The sequence below is a fragment of the Bos taurus genome, chromosome 5, assembly GCF_002263795.3.
Source record: "Bos taurus isolate L1 Dominette 01449 registration number 42190680 breed Hereford chromosome 5, ARS-UCD2.0, whole genome shotgun sequence".
Lineage (NCBI taxonomy): Eukaryota > Metazoa > Chordata > Mammalia > Artiodactyla > Bovidae > Bos > Bos taurus.
Window position 1 is genome coordinate 43,265,874 of NC_037332.1, and position 24,122 is coordinate 43,289,995.

The window sequence follows — 24,122 nt, forward strand, 5'->3', positions numbered from 1 at the left end:
ACGTGTATTGAGAGAATGTGAAATGCCAAAGACCGGGGCAACTGCTGGGAAGGCGGCAGCGCCGTCTAAAGCGGGCCCGGGGTCCTTGGCCACCGCCGCTGTCGCCTTCTCTTCTTCCCCAAGAAGCAGCGCGACGGAGGCTTCTCCGTGCTGGCGGGAGCCCGGGGGAGAGGAGTCTGGGGGAAGCCCCAGCGCCAGCCGAAGGGACCGGGCCTAGGATCCAGAACTGCCGCTGCAGCTACCCGACTACAGCGACGCTTTACGTCCCGTCCACCACCCTCCCCATACACACCCCCTCCCTCCCTCCACCGCCACCACCCCCCCTTCCCCGCCCGCTCCGCTCTCCCTCTCTCGATTGGAGCCGAGACAAAAGCAACGGGAAGCGGCGGGCCGGGACGCTGCCCGCGGACCCCGGGCGCGACCGGCCCGGCCCCGAGGCATTCCCCAGCCTTGCGAGGGCCCCGAATCCGCCGCTCCCGCCGCGCGCCCCGCTGCCAGACTTCCGAAATTTTGCCAAAAACTCACCGCATGAATTTTCTTGTCCCGCGGATCCAAGATGGCGACGTATCCACCGCGGAGGCTGCTGGGAGCAAGACCTTTACCCTCTGACCTCCGCCGTGACCCCCGCCGTTCCGACTTCCCTCCAGGCGGCGGCGGCGGAAGAGGGGAGCGGCGATTGCGGACCGGACAGAGTTGGCGGGTGGGTAGTCTGCTTCTCACGCGTTGGAGAGGGGACTCGGAGGGGCCCTTCACCCCCTCGCTTTCCTCCTCGCGGCCCCCACCTTCTCTCTCACCGACTCACCGGGAGGCTCGTAGCTACTCTGCAGCCGTTACAGCGAGTAGGAGCTCTGCTGCCACAGGCTCCCCTGGGTTGCTTCGCGCGGGCCACGGGCCCTAGGTCCGGGGAGGATCGCGGGGTCCAGGGGCGGGGAATGGTGAGGTGGCGTCGGTCCGCCCTTCCCGGGGACTCGGAACGTGTTTGTGTTTGTGTTCAGCCCTTCGTTCGCCCCTCCCCCACCCCCGTCGTCTGCCTCGTACCGGCCTTCCCTCCCTCTGCTCCCTGAAACGCATCTGATCGCTGTCCAGTTTTCTTCCTTCAGACCCCAAAACCTCCGGTGCTTGTGCACGCACTTCCAGGGACCAGCAGCACGTCACCATCGCTTTTTGAGAAGTGAGTGATCGTCAGCCGAAACCGTTGGTATTTTAACTCATCACGCTTCCTATTTTTGTTTTTTTTAGCTTGTTGGGAGGGAGCATATTGGGGGAGGGGGCAGGTTTTTGAAACTCTGTTGGGTGAGCTTTCCTGAATCAGATTTATAGCATTTTCTCACTCTCACTCCCCAATGCCCACGTAAGCTGGAGTGACTGCCTGGGCTATCAGCAAGACCATCTGAAATTACGGTGGCTTTTTTGGAAACTTGAGCAGAGTCTCTGCCTCCCAGAAAAATAATTGTTACTCAAAGTAAAATTAGTTTTATTTTCTTTGAAATAATAACTCTCTCTCTATTCGTTTGTATATTGCTCAACTTTTCCCTTTTGCCTGATATTTTTGAACCTGAAAAAGAGCATTTGCATGTGTATTAGTAATCGTATGGTTGCATAAAGTGAAAATTGTTACTTCCTTTCTAGTTGAGTAATAGAATTTACTAATGTAAAGTACACTTCATTTGGGGTAAATAAAGTTTCTACTTCCCTTGTTTCTTTTATAAAATCATCCTTCCAAAAACTGGCTGTAATCCAATTTAAAATTTATAACTGAAGGGAAAGGGACATCTGTCAGTCAAAAATAGAAGGAAAATTAAGAGTACTGTGAAATTATAGATGACTTCTGTGTTCATAAGATACCAAGTATTTCGATGAATTAGTAGATGCTGTGTGAATTTATTTAAACTCTTAGATGATGCTGATGTAGCCAGTAGAAAATGTTTTGCCTGGTTGTTAGTTTTATTAAACATTCTGCTTCATTGTGTTCTTTTTTACTTTAGGAAAATTCAAGAAGGAGCAAATCTTCTTATGTCCTTCCCTCCCTTTTTCCTCCCTTTCCCCCAACAGTTCCTTCCTGCCTCTTCATCTTTCTCTTCAACTGTGTAAGATGGTGTGTTAAAAGATTAAATACCTTTAAGTATATGTGATACACATTAATACGTATATCTGTGTATTACTGAGCTTTTTAATTTAGCTATTAATAAATTGAAAGTCTAACTGATATTTGGAATTGTAAGATAAAATGAGAAAAGTTGTAGGATATGTGTATGGTAACATCAAGTATCAGTTTGATTTATATACCAAATGTTGTTTAGTTGCTAAGTCGTATCTGATTCTTTTGTGATCCCAGGGACTGTAGCCTGTCAGGCTTCTCTGTCCATGGGATTTCCCAGGCAGGAATACTGGGGTGGGTTCCCATTTCCTTCTCCAGGGGATCTTCCTGACTCAGGGATCGAATCCACATCTCCTAAATGGGCAGGCTGATTCTTTACCACTGAGCCACCAGGGAAGCCCAGTAAAGAGCATGTGTGTGCACATACACACATGCATAGGACTTTGTTAAAGCCAAAAAATGACGCTTATTTGTATCATCTCATGTTTACTCAAAGCACAAGTTTTAAATTGTATAAACTTTGGGTGAAATTGAAGAAATCACTTACAAAAGGAGACAGGTCTAATTTGAGGGTTTTATTACCTTGGATATTTTACTGGGAAAGATAGAACAGCAGACATTTCCATCTTAAATGTGTATGGTAGCAGTGTTAGGGGAGAATACCTTGATACTATTGTTTGCTTGAGAACATATTTGTTGATGATAAATCTGCTTTAATCCTTGCTGAAGAACAAGTTTAAAATTGTTCTATTAGTGCTGTCCAATCGTTTATATTGGTAAAGATGTAAAATTTATGTAATACCTACCTTAGGGGTCAGTTCTAGATATTAAACAAGCCAACATTTGCCAAGGGCTTGTATTTATGGCTTTCTAATAAGCACTCTAAGTGGTACATTTTTAACATTGTCCTCTTGCTTCCAAAAGTTTGTCTTTATTGCTAACGTTGATAAATTCTGCCCATTTGATAGGTTGTGAGGTGGTGTTTTTTTTTAAGCTATTCACTCTGATAGACTGTCTTACTTGAAAACTAGCCCATACTGAGTGTGTGTTTTGTGTGTTTTTGAAATGTAAGGTGCATCTTATAGAAAAATTGCCAATTTGGATTGAGAAGAAAATTCCTTAGGGAAGAATGCATGTATGCATGCTAAGTTGCTTCAGTCGTGTCCAACTCTTTGATCCCATAGACTGTAGCCTGTGAGTCGTCTTTGTCCATTGGATTCTCCAGGCAAGAATACTGGAGGGGCTGCCATGCCCTCCTCTAGGAGATCTTCCGACCCAGGAACTGAATCTATGATACCCAGGAACTAAATCTATGTCACCCAAGAACTGAATCCATGTATCCTGTCTTGCCTCCTGCATTGGCAAGTAGGTTTTTTAACCCCTCGTGCCATCTGGGAAACCCAAGGGAAGAATGACTTTATACATGACCATTAATAGTTGTCCCTCATAGCTCAGTTGGTAAAGAATCTGCCTGCAATGTAGGAGACCCTGGTTTGATTCCTGGATTGGGAAGATCCGCTGGAGAAGGAATAGGCTACCCACTCCAGTATTCTTGGGCTTACCTTGTGGCTCAGCTGATAAAGAATATGCCTGCAATGTGGGAGACCTGGGTTCAATCCCTGGGTTTGGGAGATCCCCTGGAGAAGGGAAAGGCTACCCACTTCAGTCTTCTGGCCTGGAGAATTCCATGGATTGTATAGTCCATGGGGTCGCAAAGAGTCGGACACAACTGAGCAACTTTTTCACTTTCACATTAATAGTTTTAGAAAAGGGAGACCTCCCATTGTTTAAAAGGTATAGACATTACTGAAAGTCTTACCATGGCAAAAAAATAAAGAAAAAAGACGTGTATCTCAAAATTAACATGTGCTGAAACAAAACATTTGAATCCAAACTTTTCCTGTAGTCTTAACCGATTTCCACAAACAATACTCCCAACAGTTCAGTCACTTGCTCAGGCGAAATAGTAGGAATCTTTGATTCCTCTCACTCTATTTATCAGTCAGTATCATCAGCTCTTCCTTGTATTTATTGGGCCTTCAACCACATCACATCTGATGCTACCACCCTGTCCAAGCCACCATCATCACTTAGACAGCAAAATCCAACTATTTCTGATTCCATTTTTCCTTGTACTTTTAAACCATTCTCTAGAAACCAGCCAGAGTGACCATTTTAAAAAACTTGATTTGATTATGTTACTCACTTGTTTAAAAGCCTCCAGTGATTTCCCTGAAATAGAATAAAGTCCAATTTCCTTACCATGGCCTTTAAAATTACATAATCTGACTAATTCTCCAAACTCATCTTATCCTCACCCTTCTCATTGCCTCCTTTCTGTTTCTGTCCCCTACCAAGCTTTTTCCAGTCTGTAGCAGACAAAGACTGTTGGCCCCTAAAATTTCTTTTTTTTTTTTTCTATAGTAATAGACATGGACGTATGGGCGTCCAGAATAAAGACTATTTTCTAGCCTCGTGTAGCTGTGTGGTAGTTCTGGCCAATAGAGTATAAGCAGGTGTACGTGACTCCCTTCCAAAACCGTTCTTAAAAGATAGCTGCTGCACACCTTCAGTGCTTTCCTTTCTTTTTACATCTTGCATCCTGGAATATAGATGTGACAGCCATTTGACATACGCAAGCTCCCTTTTCCTGGAGGGGTGGCAGGACCTCAGCTGGGTGAAAATGTGGGTCCTTGAGATCTTTGTAGAGTAGTGTATCAGTCCTCCTTATGTACAGGTACTGATGTGAGGAAAATGTAAACTTTTATCTTGCTAGAGCCACTATTTCAGTTCAGTCACTCAGTCGTGTCCAACTCTTTGCGACCCCATGGACTGTAGCACTCCAGGCTTCCCTGTCCATCACCAATTCTCCAAGCTTGCTCAAACTCATATCCATCGAGTCAGTGAGGCCGTCCAACAATCTCATTTTCTGTGGTCCCTTTCTGTCTCCAATATTTCCCAGCATCAGGGTCTTTTCTAAAGAGTTAGTTCTTCACATCAGGTGGCCAAAGTATTGGAATTTCAGCTTCAGCATCAGTCCTTCCAATGAATATTCAGGACTCATTTCCTTTAGGATGCACTGGTTGGATCTCCTTGCAGTCCAAGGGACTCTCAAGAGTCTTCTCCAACACCGCAGTTCAGAAGCCACTGTTTAGGGCATCTTATTCTCAGTTGAACTGATACTCTATCTCAAAACCTGTGCACTTCCAATTTTTTTCTGCCTGAGGTGTGTTTTCTCTATGTCTGTATGGCTAACTCATCAGCTTTTAATTCAGGTTTCATTTCTGACCAGCATTCCCTGGCCTCGTATCTAAAGTAGCTCCTTTTCCCATTTTTCTCACACATTGCCCTCTGTTTTCATAACAGCATTTGTAATTGTATCATTATCTTCTTTATTACTGCTTATCTGTTTCCTTTCACCCTGTTAAAAATGTAAGTTCTGTGGGAGCAGAAGCTATTTCTGTATTGTTCACTGCTTTATTCTCTAAACAGTATGCATTACATAAGTACTGTTGAATGAATGAAACAGTGAATAAAAGTCATTGAATGAATGAAATAGGTCCCTATCCAAGATTAGGTAGATTTTTAAAAAATAGATGTCATAAATTTTCCTTCACAGGTAATGTATAAAATCCAAGATAGGAAGCAGCTAGGAGAAATAGTCTAAATTAATGGTATAGGCCCTTAATAATAAAGATATATGCCTTTTTTCTGGTATACATAATAAGGTTGGGCATCCCTGGTGGCTCAGATGGTAAATAGTGTGCCTGCAATGCGGGAGACCTGAGTTCAATCCCTGGGTCGGGAAGATCCCCTGGATAAGGAAATGGCAACCCACTCCAGCATTCTTGCCTGGAAAATCCTATGGACAGAGGAACCTGGCAGGCTCTATAGTCCATGGGGTTGCAAAGAGTCGGACACAACTGAGTGACTAACACTAATAAGGTTATTACAGAAAAAGCTTAGGTGGTGAACCAAACTGGCAAATCAAAAAGCACTGCAAAATAATAATCTGGGGCAGAAGCTCCCACTACATAGTGGTCTGATTTACTCTGTAACTTACTGGACCTTAGATTCTTCATCTAAAATATATGAAAGAATCTTAAGCTTTGAATCGTAATATTATAAAAGTTTAACTGTAAGTCCAACTTAAGAGTGACCTGACATGTTAAACATTAATTTGGTCTTCAGGTATTATTTTAACAGGTGATTGTGTCTTGATAATACTGGCAAGGGATCAGAGAAACAGGACTTGTTACACTGCTGAGAGTGTAAATTGGCATATCTCTAGTGTGCAGTTTGGTAATATGTATCAAAAGCCTTGAAGGTCTAGTATGCAGTTTGGCAGTATGTATCAAAAGCCTTGAAAGTATTCATTTGATCCTGCAGTTCCTCTTCTAGAAATGTATCATAGAAAATAAGGATATGTGTAATAATTGGATTGCAAGAATATTCATTATTGCAGTTTATTAGGATATTAGTTGAATTAAGCTCAGAAATAAAGTAAAACAACAGAATGGGAAAGACTAGAGATCTCTTCAAGAAAATTAGAGAGATACCAAGGGAACATTTCATGCAAAGATGGGCTTGATAAAGGACAGAAATGGTATGGACCTAACAGAAGCAGAAGATATTAAGAAGAGGTGGCAAGAATACACAGAAGAACTGTACAAAAAAGATCTTCACAACCAAAATAATCACAATGGTGTGATCACTCACCTAGAGCCAGACATACTGGAATGTGAAGTCAAGTGGGCCTTAGAAAAAGCATCACTACGAACAAAGGTAGCAGAGGTGATGGAATTCCAGTTGAGCTATTTCAAATCCTGAAAGATGATGCTGTGAAAGTGCTGCACTCAATAGGCCAGCACATTTGGAAAACTCAGCAGTGGCCACAGGACTGGAAAAGGTCAGTTTTCATTCCAATCCCAAAGAAAGGCAATGCCAAAGAATGCTCAAACTACCGCACAATTGCACTCATCTCACATGCTCGTAAAGTAATGCTCAAAATTCTCCAAGCCAGGCTTCAGCAGTACGTGAACCGTGAACTTCCAGATGTTTAAATTGGTTTTAGAAAAGGCAGAGGAACCAGAGGTCAAATTGCCAACATCCACTGGATTATGGAAAAAGGAAGAGAGTTCCAGAAAAACATCTATTTCTGCTTTATTGACTGTGCCAAAGCCTTTGACTGTACAATCAATTGTGGAAAATTCTTCAAGAGATGGGAATACCAGATCACCTGACCTGCCTCTTGAGAAACCTGTATGCATGTCAGGAAGCAACAGTTAGAACTGGACATGTAACAACAGAGTGGTTGCAAATCAGGAAAGGAGTACATCAAGGCTGTATATTGTCACCCTGCTTATTTAACTTATATGCAGAGTACATCAGGAGAAACAGTGGGCTGGAAGAAGTACAAGCTGGAATCAAGAGTGCCAGGAGAAATATCAGTAACCTCAGATATGCAGATGACACCACCCTTATGGCAGAAAGTGAAGAGGAACTAAAAGGCCTCTTGATGAAAGAGGAGAGTGAAAAAGTTGGCTTAAAGCTCAACATTCAGAAAACTTAAGATCATGGCATTTGGTCCCATCACTTCATGGGAAGTAGATGGGGAAACAGTGGAAACAGTGTCAGACTTTATCTTTTTGGACTCCAAAATCACTGCAGATGGTGACTGCAGCCATGAAATTAAAAGACGCTTACTCCCAGTATTCTTGCCTCCCCAACTCCAAAAAGGGAGGTGGCGCTCAAAGCAGGAATAAGTACCTCATAAATTTGGGGGTGGGGACACAATTCAGGCCAACTCAGATGTTGAAATGAGCATGGACCAGAGGCAAGAACTGACCTAAGATAAACAGAGGGGTAGTGGAATTTATGTAAATTGGGGAGTATTTTAAATGCCAGGCAGAAGAGTTGATATGGATGGTTTTCAACAAGTCACCAATAATCAATCCATTCCCATGTTTTAGCACTAAAAAAAATTAAATAGAACCCTTTATAGTATTTGTTTTCATTTTATCTACTTTTATCACTGCTGTTATCTTACCAAGCTAAGATCTTATCTGTGAATCTTCCCAAAACTAATGAGATGTAAGTTTTTACCTACTCAAATCAGTCCTAAAGTAAAAGCTGATTCTTTTGCAGGATGTTTCCCCACACTTGCAAGAGAGTCAACAAAATACAGTTGACCCTTGAAATATAGTTCAACCCTGAAAAGGTTAAATATAAATTTTAATGTTTCTAACATTACCTCTCATTACTTTACACTGCTTGATAACATGTAAGTCTGGCATAAACTATTACACATTTGTTCAATGAATATTAGAAACAGTAGCTTTTGAAGAGGGAGCATTGGTTTCAAAAAGGAACCCTCTGTCAATTATCTGGTTAAACATGAATAGTTAATTTAGTTCACAAAGACTGCGTTGGTAATAATGTCTGAAAACAATACCAGTTTCATTTAAACAGAAGAGTTACCCCAAGTCTGTGCAGTAAGAGTGACAAATATTTCAGTAATACATATACCAAAATGGCATTAGGTTACCAAGATTTAATAAAAGAAACCCATTACATTCAGTTCAGTTCAGTCGCTCAGTTGTGTCCAATTCTGCGACCCCATGAATCGTAGCATGCCAGGCCTCCTTCTCCATTGCGAACTCCCGGAGTTCACTCAAACTCAACGTCCATCCAGTCGGTGATGCCATCCAGCCGTCTCGTCCTCTGTCGTCCCCTTCTCCTGCCCCCAATCCCTCCCAGCCTCAGGGTCTTTTCCAATGAGTCAAGTCTTTGCATGTGGTGGCCAAAGTATTGGAGTTTCAGCTTCAGCATCAGTCCTTCCAAACAACACCCAAAGGACTGATCTCCTTTAGAATGGACTGGTTGGATCTCCTTGCAGTTCAAGGGACTCTCAAGAGTCTTCTCCAACACCACAGTTCAAAAGCATCAATTCTTCAGCGCTCAGCTTTCTTCACAGTCCAACTCTCACATCCATACATGCCCACTGGAAAAACCATAGCCTTGACTAGATGGACCTTTGTTGGCAAAGTAGTGTCTCTGCTTTTCAATATGCTATCTAGGTTGATCATAACTTTGCTTCCAAGGAGTAAGCGTCTTTAATTTCGTGGCTGCAATCACCATCTGCAGTGATTTTAGAGCCCCCAAAACTAAAGTCTGACACTGTTTCCCCATCTATTTCCCATGAAGTAATGCAACCAGATGCCATGATCATCGTTTTCTGAATGTTGAGCTTTAAGCCAACTTTTTCACTCTCCTCTTTCACTTTCATCAAGAGGCTTTTGAGTTCCTCTTCACTTTCTGCCATAAGGGTAGTGTCATCTGCATATCTGAGGTTATTGATATTTCTCCTGGCAATCTTGATTCCAGCTTGTGCTTCTTCCAGCCCAGCGTTTCTCCTGATGTACTCTGCATAGAAGTTAAATAAGCAGGGTGACAATATACAGCCTTGACGTGTTCCTTTTCCTATTTGGAACCAGTCTGTTGTTCCATGTCCAGTTCTAACTGTTGCTTCCTGATCTGCATAGGGGTTTCTCAAGAAGCAGGTCAGGTGATCTGGTATTCCCATCTCTTGAAGAATTTTCCACCGTTTCTTGTGATCCACACAGTCAAAGGCTTTGGCATAGTCAATAAAGCAGAAATAGATGTTTTTCTGGAGCTTTCTTGCTTTTTTGATGATCCAACGGATGTTGGCAATTTGATCTCTGGTTCTTCTGCCTTTTCTAAAACCAGCTCGAACGTCTGGAAGTTCACGGTTCACATACTGCTGAAGCCTGGCTTGGAGAATTTTGAGCATTACTAGCGTGTGAGATGAATGCAATTGTGTGGTAGTTTGAGCATTCTTTGGCATTGCATTTCTTTATTCTTTGCAGCCAGAGATGGAGAAGCTCTATATAGTCAGCAAAAACAAGACCGGGAGCTGACTGTGGCTCACATCATGAACTTCTTATTGCCAAATTCAGACTTAAACTGAAGAAAGTGGGGAAAGCCACTAGACCATTCAGTTATGACCTAAATCAAATCCCTTATGATTATACAGTGGAAGTGAGAAATATATTTAAGGGACTAGATTTGGTACATAGAGTGCCTGATGAACTATGGGTGGAGGTGCATGACATTGTACAGGAGACAGGGATCATCTCCAAGAAAAAGAAATGCAAAGAAGCAAAATGGCTGTCCGAGGAGGCCTTACAAATAGCTGTGAAAAGAAGAAAAGTGAAAAGCAAAGGAGAAAAGGAAAAATAAGCATCTGAATGCAGAGTTCCAAAGAATAGCAGGGAGAGATAAGAAAGCCTTCTTCAGTGATCAATGCAAAGAAATAAAGGAAAACAACAGAATGGGAAAGACTAGAGATCTCTTCAAGAAAATTAGAGATACCAAGGGAACACTTCATGCAAAGATGGACTCAATAAAGGACAGAAATGATATGAACCTAACAGAAGCAGAAGATATTAAGAAGAGGTGGCAAGAATACACAGAAGAACTGTACAGAAAAGATCTTCACAACCAAGATAATCATGATGGTGTGATCACTCACCTAGAGCCAGACATCCTGGAATGTAAAGTCAAGTGGGCCTTAGAAAGCATCACTACGAATAAAGCTAGTGGAGGTGATGGAATTTGGGTTGAGCTATTTCAAATCCTGAAAGATGATGCTGTGAAAGTGTTGCACTCAATATGCCCATTACATTACTAGTGTTGAACTCTGAAATCTTTAAAATATGAAAGGAATAAAGCCATTAGCTTGCCTTCCCAGTCTGACAAATTCTGGATCACAGGTTCAGCTTTACATCTATGGGGTCGCACAGAGTCGGACACGACTGGGGCTACTTAGCAGCAGCGGCAGAAGCTACATAGAATCATAAATGCATAAAATCTAAAACAAAATTTGAAAAAAACCCAGCATACTGTACATTAAATGAAGCATTCACCATTCTAAAATGAGAGTCATTATGATAAATTTATCATAAGACTGCTATCTTTCTGGGGAGGGGGACATGTTTTATTGTACATATTATTAAGATCACTTTCTATGAACTTCCACACAGATTAGGGTTACTGTTTACTTATATAAGCATTTTTTAATGCTTGAGAATGTTTATTAAACTTCTTTTGTTTAATCTCATAATGATGAAAACAGTAACTCTTATCAACCACATAACCAAAATATTTTCATCTTCATCCTGTCACCTGTACATTTCATGAAATTTTCAATGCTGGAGAATACTATAATGACAATGCAAATAAAATAAAATTTGGACAGATGCTTAGAGTTTGTCATATAAAGGATTTCTATAATTGTGATTTTCTAAAGCTTTGCATTATTTTCATGGCATTTTTTCTGACTTCTGTAAATTTTCTATATCCTTTATGAGTTGTTTTCCAGATACGAGCATAAAAGTATGTTTTTAATATAACCAGTTTTGAAAATAATAGAACAAATGCTTCATCTTAATAGGATATCTGTTCTGACTTGGTATTCACTTATCATTCATTATTCAAATGTGACTGAATCTCAATTTTGTACCCCACATTGTGTTTTATTGTCATTTAGTTCTCAAGAAAGTACATGATGTAGGTATAATAGTGTAATTTCTCCCATATTCTTGTATGCCACATGTATGTGGGAGACACCCAGTGTAAACTGCAAAGCCAGTGTTATCTTTCAGGTATCCTGCTCTTATATTGAATTTCTTTCTTTTTTATTATTCATCACCTTTGGAATTGATAGCAGCAATATTAAAGCCACTTAATATTCTCAGCTGAACATTAAAGATGTTATTACTCTCACGTGTTTTTATGGGTCGTGCATGCATGCTCACCGCTTCAGTTATTTCTGACTCTTTGTGACCCACTGGACTGTAGCCTGCCAGGCTCCTCTGTCTATGGGATTCTCCAGGCAAGAGTACTGGAGTGGGTTGTTGTGCCTTCCTTTAGGGGATCTTCCCAACCCAGTGAGTGAACCCACATCTCTTGCATCTGCTGCATTTCAGGAGATTCTTAACCACTGAGCCACTGGGGAAGCCCTCATGGGTCATTATCATGTAAAAAATAGGTGGCCTGAAAATAAAAGCCAAGCAACCAATGAGAAGAATATGAGATCCTTGGAAACCATATAGTGGCTGTGACAAACCAATCAGCACAAGAAACCTCAAAGAAAAAAACTAATTAGAGATAAAATAGAAGGTCAGTATTGGCCTGAGAATTATTACAGCTACAACTTGGCATAAATTGCAAGCACCATAATTACATAATTTGACTCAATCTGCATAAACTGAGATAGCTAGTGCTTTACAGATGGGAAATGGGGGCTTTAAGAAGCTTTAAAAGAGAGGCCTTAGATTACACAGATTGTTTCTAACTTTAGAGCCTGTCTCTTTTTTGATGTTAAGGTAATTTTAATATTGTATATAATATTTTTATATATCTTTTTCTAGAGTGGGGGCTTATGGGTATCATAAAATTCTCTAAGGGGTCCTAATGAAAGAAGTCTAAGAACCACTAAAACTCACTGTGAGTTCAGTGCCATTACTGTGAGGAAGAGAGTAATGCTGAGATAGTTTTGGCTGAGTCATTCAAACAAATAAAGGTGGAGAAGCTAAGTAGATTGTGAAAATTCTGATTCAACTAACATTTATTGAATTTCCATTTGCATCAGCTACACAGATTGTATTATACTTTCTCAACTTAAATATATAGAAACACCTTGTAAGAGTTGTGTATACCCAACGAGTTAAATTTGGAGAAGGAAATGGCAACCCACCCCAGTATTCTTGCCTGGAGAATCCAGTGGACAGAGGAGCCTGGCAGGCTACAGTCTATGGGGTTGCAAAAGTCAGACATGACTGAGTGATTAAGCACAATGTGAGAAATATTTTTATTATACAGTAGAAAGCTTGATTTAGGCCTGTGCTGATCAGTTGCTCAGTCATGTCCGACTCTTTGCGACCCGATGAACCATTCACGACAGGCCTCCCTGTCCATCACCAACTCTCAGTGTCCACTCAAACCCATGTCCATTGAGTCAGTGATGCCATCAAACCATCTTATCCTCTGTCGTCCCCTTCTCCTCCTGCCCTCAATCTTTCCCAGCATCAGGGTCTTTTCAAATGAGTCAGCTCTTCACACCAGGTGGCCAAAGTATTGGAGTTTCAGCTTCAACATCAGTCCCACCAATGAACACCCAGGGCTGATCTCCTTTAGGATGGACTGGTTGGATCTCCTTGTAGTCCGAGGGACTCTCAAGAATCTTCTCCAACACCACAGTTCAAAAGCATCAATTCTTCAGCGCTCAGCTTTCTTTATAGTCCAACTCTCAAATCCATACATGACCACTGGAAAAACCATAGCCTTGACTAGACCGACCTTTGTTGACAGACTCTGCTTTTGAATATGCTATCTAGGTTGGTCATAACTTTCCTTCCAAGGAGTAAGCATCTTTTAATTTCATGGCTGCAGTCACCATCTGCAGTGATTTTGGAGCCCCCAAAAATAAAATCTGACACTTTCCACTGTTGCCCCGTCTATTTCCTATGAAGTAATGGGACCAGATGCCATGATCTTCGTTTTCTGAATGTTGAGCTTTAAGCCAACTTTTTCACTCTCCTCTTTCACTTTCATCAAGAGGCTTTTTAGTTCCTCTTCACTTTCTGCCATAAGGGTAGTGTCATCTTCATATCTGAGTTTTTGGATATTTCTCCCGGCAGTCTTGATTCCAGCTTATGCTTCTTCCAGCCCAGCATTTCTCATGATGTATTCTGCATATAGTTAAATAAGCAGTGTGACAATATACAGCCTTGACGTGTTCCTTTTCCTATTTGGAACCAGTCTGTTGTTCCATGTCTTGTTCTAACTATTGCTTCCTGACCTACATACAGGTTTCTCAAGAGGCAGGTCAGGTGGTCTGGTACTCCCATCTCTTGAAGAATTTTCCACAGTTTCTTGCGATTTGCACAGTCAAAGGCTTTGGCATGGTCAATAAAGCAGAAATAGATGTTTTTCTGGAACTCTCTTGCTTTTTCGATGATCTCTGGTTCCTCTGGCAATTTGATCTCTGGTTCCTCTGCCTTTCTAAAACCAGCTTGAACATCTGGAAGTTCACGGTTTACGTACTGCTGAAGCCTGGCTTGGAGAACTTTGAGCATTACTTTACTAGCATGTGAGATGAGTGCAATTGTGTGGTAGTTTGAGCATTCTTTGGCATTGCCTTTCTTTGGGATTGGAATGAAAACTGACCTTTTCCAGTCCTGTGGCCACTGCTGAGCTTTCCAAATTTGCTAGCATACTGAGTGCAGCACTTTCACAGCATCAGGATTTGAAATAGCTAAACTGTGCTGATAGCTGTTTTTAACTATTAATTTGGAAAAAATGGAAATTAAGCTAAAATATTTTAATTACATTGATTTTAATGTAACAGTATTGTTTTGTTGAGCCTAAAATCATTGGAAATTTATACAGCACATATTTGGTTTGGGGGTATACTTATATTGCTACATGGTAACTCAGTTTTCCCAGCCAGTTTTTAAGGCTTTGTTCCAGAAGCAAGCAGTCACAGCTTTGACCTTTTCCTGGCATGTATGCACCATTCATTTGTTCGTTTCTGCTTCTTACTGTATAGCTCAGGGCATTTTAAGTTTTATAAATTGGCTCCAACTTATAAACACAAATGAAAATATGGCATTCAAATCAGGCAAAAGTATTTTATAAATTAATCTTCCCTGTGATCCAAAGTATAGTTATTAATTTTTAAATCATTTTTCAAATGAAATTTCAAAACCAAGCATTTTTGATGAGAAATCAAAGATATTTAAGAACATGTTAGTGAATTGCCAAGGATTTGAAAAGCAAACGTTAAGAGCTTAGGGTTTTAGAATAGCTCAGAACTGGAATTATACCCAGCTAAGACATAGACAAGCCAAGTGGCCTTGGGCAAGGTGCTAACCTCACTAAGCCTCAGTTTTGTTACCTAAAAATTGTGTGTAGAAATATGCCTTTTCAGAATTAGAATTTAATTTTAAGAGATGATCTGTCTAAATGCTTAGCATAATATATGGAATTAACCAAACATTCAAAAGTAACCTAAGGATGTCAAAGAGAGAAGCATAATTATTAATATAACATCTGAAAGGAAAAATGAAAGAAAAGACTGTGAAAACAGACACTCACATTTGCAGCAACATGGATGTAACTATAGATGCTCATACTAAGTAAAGTAAGTCAGAAAGAGAAAGACAAATACCTTATGATATCACTTCTCTGTGGAATTAAAATATGTCACAAGACTTCACTAGCAGTGATTAAGAATCCACACTTCTGCTGCAGTCAGTCACTGGCCAGGGAAGTAAAATACCACATGCCTCACAGTGCAGCCAAATAAAATATGTCAGAAATGAACCTACCTACAAAACATCTGTGAGTAGACTCACAGATGTAGAGATCAGACTCATGGTTGCTGAGGGGAAGTAGGGGAAGAGAGGAATGGACTGGGAGTTTGGATTTGGTAAATGCAAACTATGTCATTCAGAATGGATAAATAGCAGGGTCCTACTGTATGGCACAGGAAACGGTATCCAATCTCCTGAGATAAGCCATAAAAAAAAATATTTTTTAGAATGTATCTATTAGGTTGGCCAAAAGGTTCATTCAGTTTTTTCCATAAGAGAGCTGTAGTAGTGCTTAGTTGTCCTTCATTTGAAACAATTCTTATTGTGATAGCTGTCATAGCAGCATGCATTTTTGTAAAAAACTTAATCAAAATTTTGATGTTGTGTAGCCATTCTAATACGAAAGATGGAAGAAAAACTTTCTTCATATTATGCTTTATTATTTCAAGAAAGATAAAAACACAGCTGAAGTGGAAAAAGATTTGTACAGTGTTTGGAGAAGATGCTGTGACTGATCAAATGTCTTAGAAGTGGTTTGCAAAGTTTTGTGCTGGAGATTTCTTGTTGGAGGATGCTGCTGTATAGTCAGGTAGACCAGTTGAAGTTGATAGCACAATCAAATCAAGACATTAATTGAAAACAGTAAACATACCACAAGGTAGATATTTTGAGCTGACATCCTCAAAATATCCAAATAGGGTGCTGAAAATCATTTACACTAGCCTGCTTATGTTAATTGCTTTGATGTTTAGGTTCCACATAAATTAAGTGAAAAAAAAAAACAAAAACGACTATTTCTGCATGTGATTCTCTACTGAAACATAATGATGACATTCTGTTTTTAAAACAAATTGAAGTGAATGATGAAAAGTGGATATTGCACAGTAATGGGGCAAGTGTAATGAACCACTGCCAACCACACCAAGGGCTGGTCTTCACACAAAGAGGGTGATGTGTATATGGTGGGATTGGAAGGAAGTCCTCTATTATGAGCTCCTTCTGGAAAACCAAACAGTTCCCAATTCAACCAACTGAAAGTAGCACCTGAAAATTCCAGAATTAGTCAAGAGAAAAAACATAATCTTCCATCAGGATAACACAAGACCACATGTTTCTTTGATGACCAGGCAAAAACTATTACAGCTTGATTGGAAAGTTTTGATTCATCTGCTGTGTTCACCAGACATTGCACCTTTGGATTTCCATTTATTTCAATCTTTACCAAATTCTCTTAATGGAAAAAAATTTTCAATTCCCTGGATAAGAAGCACCATTCTTTGCTTAAAAAGCAAAGTTATGGGATGATGAAATTATGAAGTTGCCTGAAAAATGGCGGAAGGTAGTGGAACAAAACAGTTAATACATTGTTCAATAAAGTTAGTGAAAATGAAAAGTTTGTCTTTTATGTTTGCTTAAAAAATTGAGGAACTTTTTGGCCCACCAGGTATTTGCATAACTGCGTCATTTTGCTGTACAGCAGAGGTTGCCACAACATTGTCAATCAAATACTATACTTCAATTAAAAAAAATTTTTTTAAGGCCACTTGAAAAAACAACAAACATAAATGTGCTAGCTGGCTGACAAATACTTTCTGTTAAGAAATAAAACTCAGGTAAAATGAGAAAGTGAAACATATTCTTAAATGATTGTATTTCATAGTAGCAACTTAGTTAATGTTTTGTTTTCATAATATTTTTTAATAGCGGGTTTTTAAAAATAAACCAGTAGCTAATCTTTTTCATTTCTTGTGATATTGGATTTATATTCCTTCCATGGTTATTAACAGAATTTTAAAAGAACCATCACTTTTAAAAAACATTGTTTACGATCTCCCTGGTGGCTCAATGGTAAAGAATTCTACCAGTTCAGGAGACATGGGTTCAATTCCTGGTCCAGAAAAATCCTACATGCCATGAAGTATGCCCATGGGCCATAACCACTGAACCTGTGCTTTGGAGCCCATGCTTCACAAGAGAAGCCACAGCAATGAAAAACCCTTCCACTGCAATGAAGACTAGTCCCTGCTCTTGTAACTCGAGAAAAGTCAGCACAGGAACAAAGACCCAACACAGCCATAAATAAATAAATTTTTTAAAAAGACATTGTTTACAAGATTACAGTTCTCAAATAATTTTACCTTTTTAATGTGGTTTTCAATTCTAAATGAAGTAGAACTTTTAGTCATAATTCAGGTATTTAAAAAACACTACCTAAAATATAGGTAAGCACAGTATTTCATAAAACACTTGTATTTTGATATGAGTGAAATTAGTTCCTTTTGGCTTCTGGATTTTAAAAGTTGCTACATCTGCTCCAGCTTTGACTGGTGAAGGTGGTCCTGAAGGTATATTATCCTAAAACCATCTCTTATCCTTTTAATGACGCAGCCTATATAATTAGGAACGAACTATGTTTTTCATAAACAACATATGTAAGTGGGCACAGGACAGTTAAGTGGCAGAACCCAGAAAAACAGTCAATTGATCACTTACAAATTCAGAAGCTACCCCAAGCAGATATTTTATAATGTAGTGCAAAAATAAATCATAAGATATAACACTTCTAATAATAAGAAAGACCTTTTCTGTTAGCCTCATCCCTAAAGCTAGTTTTTCCTGCTAAAAGCCAAGAGACTTTATTTTAAAAAACAAAAACCTCTTAACTACAGCAGCAGAAGGAAGAGAAAACCTCTTTTGAATGAAATGATACCAAATATATTATTATACTTTAAGCTGAAGAACTTGGTGTATCTTTGTTGTTCCTTATGGAAACAAAAATTACAAAAAGGGGAAAGAGGAGGGAGAAGGGATCCAAACCAGGTTCCTCAGACCAGTTCTGTGAGATATTGGTAAATATTTTGCAGGAAAAGATTGCATTGTAAAGTAGATGTAGGAGTTAGTTAAACCAAGTAAAAGAAGTTTTATGACTGCAGTGTTTGTTGAGATTTTTAATATGCAAATATATGTTCCTAAATGCCTTAGTCCTTATTTATTGATGACATCAGTTAATACTTCACAAAACCATGAACTATGTACATTTAAGGAAATACTGTGCTTGGAAGGTTGAATTTTGAGTTCCTGTAAACAGAGGATTCTCTCCTATCAACTTTCTTGGGATTTGAATGGGCTGTTACAGATGTTTGAACCAAACCAAACGAGATATTTTTGTATCCACTTTAGACTAAGTTTTACCAGTACTTTAAGCAAGGACTGGCAACATTTTAAAACCAATGCTGTAGTTAGAGCTGAATATTTTTGTAGACACATAGCATATTGAATGGGAGTTTCCCTATAATTGTCCTATTAATTATGCCTCAAAACTGAAGATGAAATGCATGAATTCATCACATTGTAAGTTAAAATAACTTTAACCTCATGATATTAAATGAGTAGAGTCACAAGCAGTCCTGTCACCATTGTCACAGCCACTCCTGTCCACTCTTGGTCAAAAGAAAAGTAAGAGATACAGAGGAGACCTGTTAAGAGAAAGCAGTGTTTTTAGATAAGCTATTTCAAATGTGTAATTGGGGCGGAGGATGCTCAAAGAGATTCGTTTCTGAAGATGGGGTTTATAAAAGAAGTAGAGACATTTTCTTTGTTGGATGTTTGCTTGACCATAGAACTTGCTTGTCTCCTGAAGCTGAGGAAAGAGAATTTGAAGGATGATAGACAGGCCAGGACCAGGGGAATAGCCTGCATGGCCACCATTTAGTGTGGCAAGAATAATAGGGTCCCCAGGGATGGTGTGAATACTGGAGAGGGTAAGTGGGCTTGAGCCATTTTGTCAGTATGAGAGCTGACAACAAAAAGAAGGAAGCACTGAAGGTAGAGGAATGAAACATCTGGTAAGCTGGAATCCTGATAACCATCAGGAAAGTAAATAGTGGTAAACCCCTGAAGACTTACTGAAGATCTAGCTTTTTGGATACTGTCATAGGTCTCAGAAATCAGTCAATGAAGACTGTGTTTCCCACCAGTCAAGTAAGGAAGCATTTACCCTTTTTTCACTCCATTCCCTCTGCCACAGGCCACGAGCACTAAGCCTGGAAGTGAAGCAGGAGGAAAAGGAGTTGTCTGAGAGCCAGATTTTCTCCCACCTCCAAGTAGGAAATGGCAACCCACTCCAGTACTCTTGCCTGGAGAATCCCATGGAGGGAGGAGCTTGGTAGGCTACAGTCCATGGGGTTGCAGAGTCGGACACGACTGAGCGAGTTCACTTTCCAAGCACTAGAGCTTTACCTGTACTGGGGATGGCTAGATGGGAGGAGCAGACTGAAAGAGTTTTGAACTGAGTAGACATCAAAGCTTTCAAGTTGGTGGTTCCTTTTTTTTTTTAAGACTGATTCTTTAATTTTAGATTGTAACTGTTCTAATAAAATGACTAGAAATCAGCCATTAAAGGAGCACCATTCTGGGAAATGGAAAGTTCTACCTTATATTATTGAGGATAGTTATTGAAAGAAAATAAGGATGTTTCTTGTCTCTCAACAGTCTGAAACATTTTAGTAAATAAATACTTTAAAACATTTTTATGCTTAAATTATCTAGTTCTTTTTTTTTTTTTTTGATTGAGCAGCATGACTTGAGGGATCTTAGTTCCTTGACCAGGAATTGACCGCAGCCATGGCAGTGAAAGTGCTGAATCCTAACCACTAGACCACCAGGGAACTCCCTATCTAGTTCTTTTCAAAGTATGGTTTCCATAATTCATCCATTTCTTTTGTGAACTTTACAAAGTTTTGAAATGTAAAACATCTTTGCAAGTATCTAAGTTTTGCTGAAGATTCTGGGGCCCAACACCTTTACAGGATAGTATTTTTATAACTCCTTTTTGCATTTGCTAAATCAGAAGACTTAGACACGACTTAATATGGTAAAGAGTCTGCCTGCAATGCAGGAGACCTGAGTTCAGTCCCTGGGTCGGGAAGATCCCCTGGAGAAGGAAATAGCAACCCACTCCAGTGTTCTCGCCTGGAAAATCCTATAGACAGAGGAACCTGGCAGCCTATATAGTCCATTTAGTTATTTTGGGGGGCTCCAAAATCACTGCAGATGGTGACTGCAGCCATGAAATTAAAAGATGCTTACTCCTTGGAAGAAAAGTTACGACCAACCTAGATAGCATATTGAAAAGTAGAGACATTACTTTGCCAACAAAGGTCCGTCTAGTCAAGGCTATGGTTTTTCCAGTGGTCATGTATGGATGTGAAAGTTGGACTATGAAGAAAGCTGAGCACTGAAGAATTGATGCTTTTGAACTGTGGTGTTGGAGAAGACTCTTGAGAGTCCCTTGGATTGCAAGGAGATCCAACCAGCCCATTCTGAAGGAGATCAGCCCTGGGATTTCTTTGGAAGGAATGATGCTAAAGCTGAAACTCCAGTACTTTGGCCACCTCATGCAAAGAGCTGACTCATTGGAAAAGACTCTGATGCTGAGAGGGATTGGGGGCAGGAGGAGAAGGGGACGACAGAGAATGAGATGGTTGGATGGTATCACCGACTCAATAGACGTGAGTTTGAATGGACACCGGGAGTTGGTGATTGACAGGGAAGCCTGGCATGCTGCGATTCATGGGGTCACAAAGAGTCGGACACCACTGAGCAACTGAACTGAACTAAACTGATATAGTCCATGGGGTCACAAAGAGTTGGACACGACTGAGTGACTAACACTAACACACTAGTGACTAAACAACAACGACAACCCATCACGATGAGCAGCTATGCCATTCAATCCTGATAGCCCCTCAGTCCAGATTTAAAAGAGAAAAGCAGAATTTAAAAGCAAAGCAGTATGAACTACTTCCACTTTCTTTTTTTTTTTTTTCTACTTCCACTTTCATGTTGACCTTGCTCATGTTCTTAAATGAATTCCACAGAATTTTAGATATGTCTTTACTTCTAATTTTATCAAATTATAGTTCCACCCAGAAAAGGGCAAAGTAAACCTGAAACTTTAATATGATTTAAGATTTAATCTTCCAGATCAATATTAAATTTCATTGATATTTGGTGGAAAAGTATCTAGAATATATCTACTCAAACCTTTTAACCATCTTACTTGTTGTGCTTTAAAGCATGAAGAACAATTGCTGTTTGGTTGTTTGTTTATTAGTGAGGAACAAATGATTAACAAATGATACAAAACAAATGATTGCTGCGCAACTTTGAATCTGGAGACGAACAATTGGATCATTCTCATATGAAGAACAAAATGAACGCATGCAAATTCCCAGTGTATTCAATGCTGACAAGTATTTACTGTGTGCCAGGCACTGATCCAAACACAGGGAAATTGAGCAGTAAGGAAGGTGTGTAATTCCCTGTTTTCCTGGAGAATATAGATAATAAATGAATATTCAAAATAATATTATGCAATTATAAGAATTATGAAGGAAATGAGGCAAGATAAGGGCTAGAGAATGACGAGGGGATGGCATGCTCTTTTAGATAAGGTGGTCAGTTGACTAAGGAGGTAACAGAGCAAGATATCTGCAGGAAATGAAGTTGCATCAAGTTTACTCGATAGACATGATTTAGATGTCAGGCTATGAGTTTAGTATCCCTTGCATGTTCAGTCACATCCGACTCTTTGTGACCCCATGGACTGTAGCCCACCAGGCTCCTCTGTCCATGGGATTTCCCAGGCAGGAATATTGGAGTGGGTTGCCATTTCCTAGTCCAGGGGATCTTTCCAACAAAGGGATCAAACCCAAGTCATATTGGAGTGGGTTGCCATTTCCTAGTCCAGGGGATCTTTCCAACAAAGGGATCAAACCCAAGTCTCACATCTGCGTTGTCAGATGGATTCTTTACCACTGTGTCACGTGGGAAGCATGCAGTATTCCTTAGAGACACACACACACACACACACACACACACACACACACACACACACATATAAACCAACAACCCTATCCAAGAAACACAACTTTTTACAATGAATAGCATTAGGGATTTCCCTGGCAGTCCAGTGGTTAAGACTCCCAGCTTCCACTTCAGGGGGCATGGGTTTGATCCTTCCTCAGGGAAATAAGATCCCACATGCCACACAGTTGAGTTCAATTCAGTCGCTCAGTCGTGTCCGACTCTGCAACCCCATGAGCTGCAGCACACCAGGCCTCCCTGTCCAACACCAACTCCCGGAGCCCACCCAAACTCATGTCCATTGAGTTGGTGATGCCATACAACCATCTCATCCTCTGTCGTCCCCTTCTCCTGCCCTCAATCTTACCCAGCATCAGGGTCTTTTCAAATAAGTCAGATCCTTGCATCATCCTCTGTCGTCCCCTTCTCCTCCTGCCTTCAATCTTACCCAGCATCAGGGTCTTTTCAAATAAGTCAGTTCCTCGCATCAGGTGGTCAAAGTATTGGAGTTTCAGCTTCAACATCAGACCTTCCAATGAACACCTGGGACTGATCTCCTTTAGGATGGACTGGTTGGATCTCCTTGCAGTCCAAGGGACTCTCAAGAGTCTTCTCCAACACCACAGTTCAAAAGCATCAATTCTTTAGTACTCAGCTTTCTTTATAGTCCAACTCTCATATCCATACATGACTACTGGAAAAACCATAGCCTTGACTAGACGAAACTTTGTCAGCAAAGTAATGTCTCTGCTTTTGAATATGCTATCTAGGTTGGTCATAACTTTCCTTCCAAGGAGTAAGTGTCTTTTAATTTCATGGCTGCAATCACCATCTGCAGTGATTTTGGAGCCCAGAAAAATAAAGTTTGACACTGTTTCCACTGTCTCCCCATCTACATGCCACACAGTGGGGCCAAAACAAAAAAATGCAAAAGGTAGTATATTGCTTTGTACAGTTATATCTTCATAGAAACTAATTTTTATTTTTGATGCTGTTGCTTCTGGTCTCATTTCATTATTAATTAATTTTTTTAAATTTATTTTTGGCTGTACTGGATCTTCCTTGCTGCACATAGGCTTTCTCTAGTTGTGGCAAGCAGGTTTCTCATTGCAATGGCTTCTCTTGTTGCAGAGCATGGGTTCTAAAGCTCGTGGGCTTCAGTAGTTGCGGCACACGGGCTAAATTGCCCTGCACCATGTAGAATCTTCCTGGATCAGGAATCAAACCAGTGTGCCCTGCATTGGCAGGCTGATTCTTAACCACTGGACCACCAGGAAAGTCCATTTCATTTCACTTTAATTCAGCAGATCTTTTTTGCCTGATTGCTATATTCCAGGCTTTATTCTAGGCTCTTGCAGTATGCCAGTGAATAAAACACAAAAAGATTCCTGACTATATGGATATTACATTCTAGCAGGGAAAGGCAGGCAATAAATATGTATTATATAAATATAATAAATTACATACTGTGATTGAAGGTGATTTGTAATATAGGAAAAAAGTAGACCAGAGACAGAGAGATGCATAAATACTGAGAGAGAGAGAGGTTTCATTAGTAAATAGGCTAGTCAGGGTGGGTCTTGAGATTAGACCAGAGGAAACACCTGAAGAGTTGAGGGAGTTAGCTAAGTGCCTATCAGGGGGAACAGCTCTCATTGACACATACATACATAACACACATGACACATACATATGCTTTTGCCTTCAAGGACGTTACTGTCTTCAACATGTAATTTTTAGCTTATAAAAATAGAGTA

At 40.2% G+C, this 24,122-nt stretch overlaps 2 protein-coding genes across 9 annotated transcripts in view; one reads left to right on the forward strand and one right to left on the reverse strand.

The window, feature by feature from the left end:
* Window positions 1–573, reverse strand: part of CNOT2 (CCR4-NOT transcription complex subunit 2) — a 132,156-nt gene extending 131,583 nt beyond the window's left edge. For all 8 annotated transcript variants that reach the window (NM_001428274.1, NM_001103277.3, NM_001428272.1 and 5 more), the window contains exon 1: window positions 526–573. Coding sequence is in view for 2 of the 8 variants with exons in the window: in NM_001103277.3 (NP_001096747.2) it covers window positions 526–530 (5 nt within the window). In the remaining 6 variants the exon portion in view is untranslated. The remainder of the gene's footprint in view (window positions 1–525) is intronic.
* Window positions 1–24,122, forward strand: part of LOC107131684 (atherin) — a 58,731-nt gene that overhangs the window by 24,049 nt on the left and 10,560 nt on the right. Inside the window, exons 3-4 of the mRNA XM_059887266.1 lie at window positions 13–700; window positions 1,101–1,171. Of these exons, the coding sequence (XP_059743249.1) occupies window positions 13–700; window positions 1,101–1,171 (759 nt within the window). The remainder of the gene's footprint in view (window positions 1–12; window positions 701–1,100; window positions 1,172–24,122) is intronic.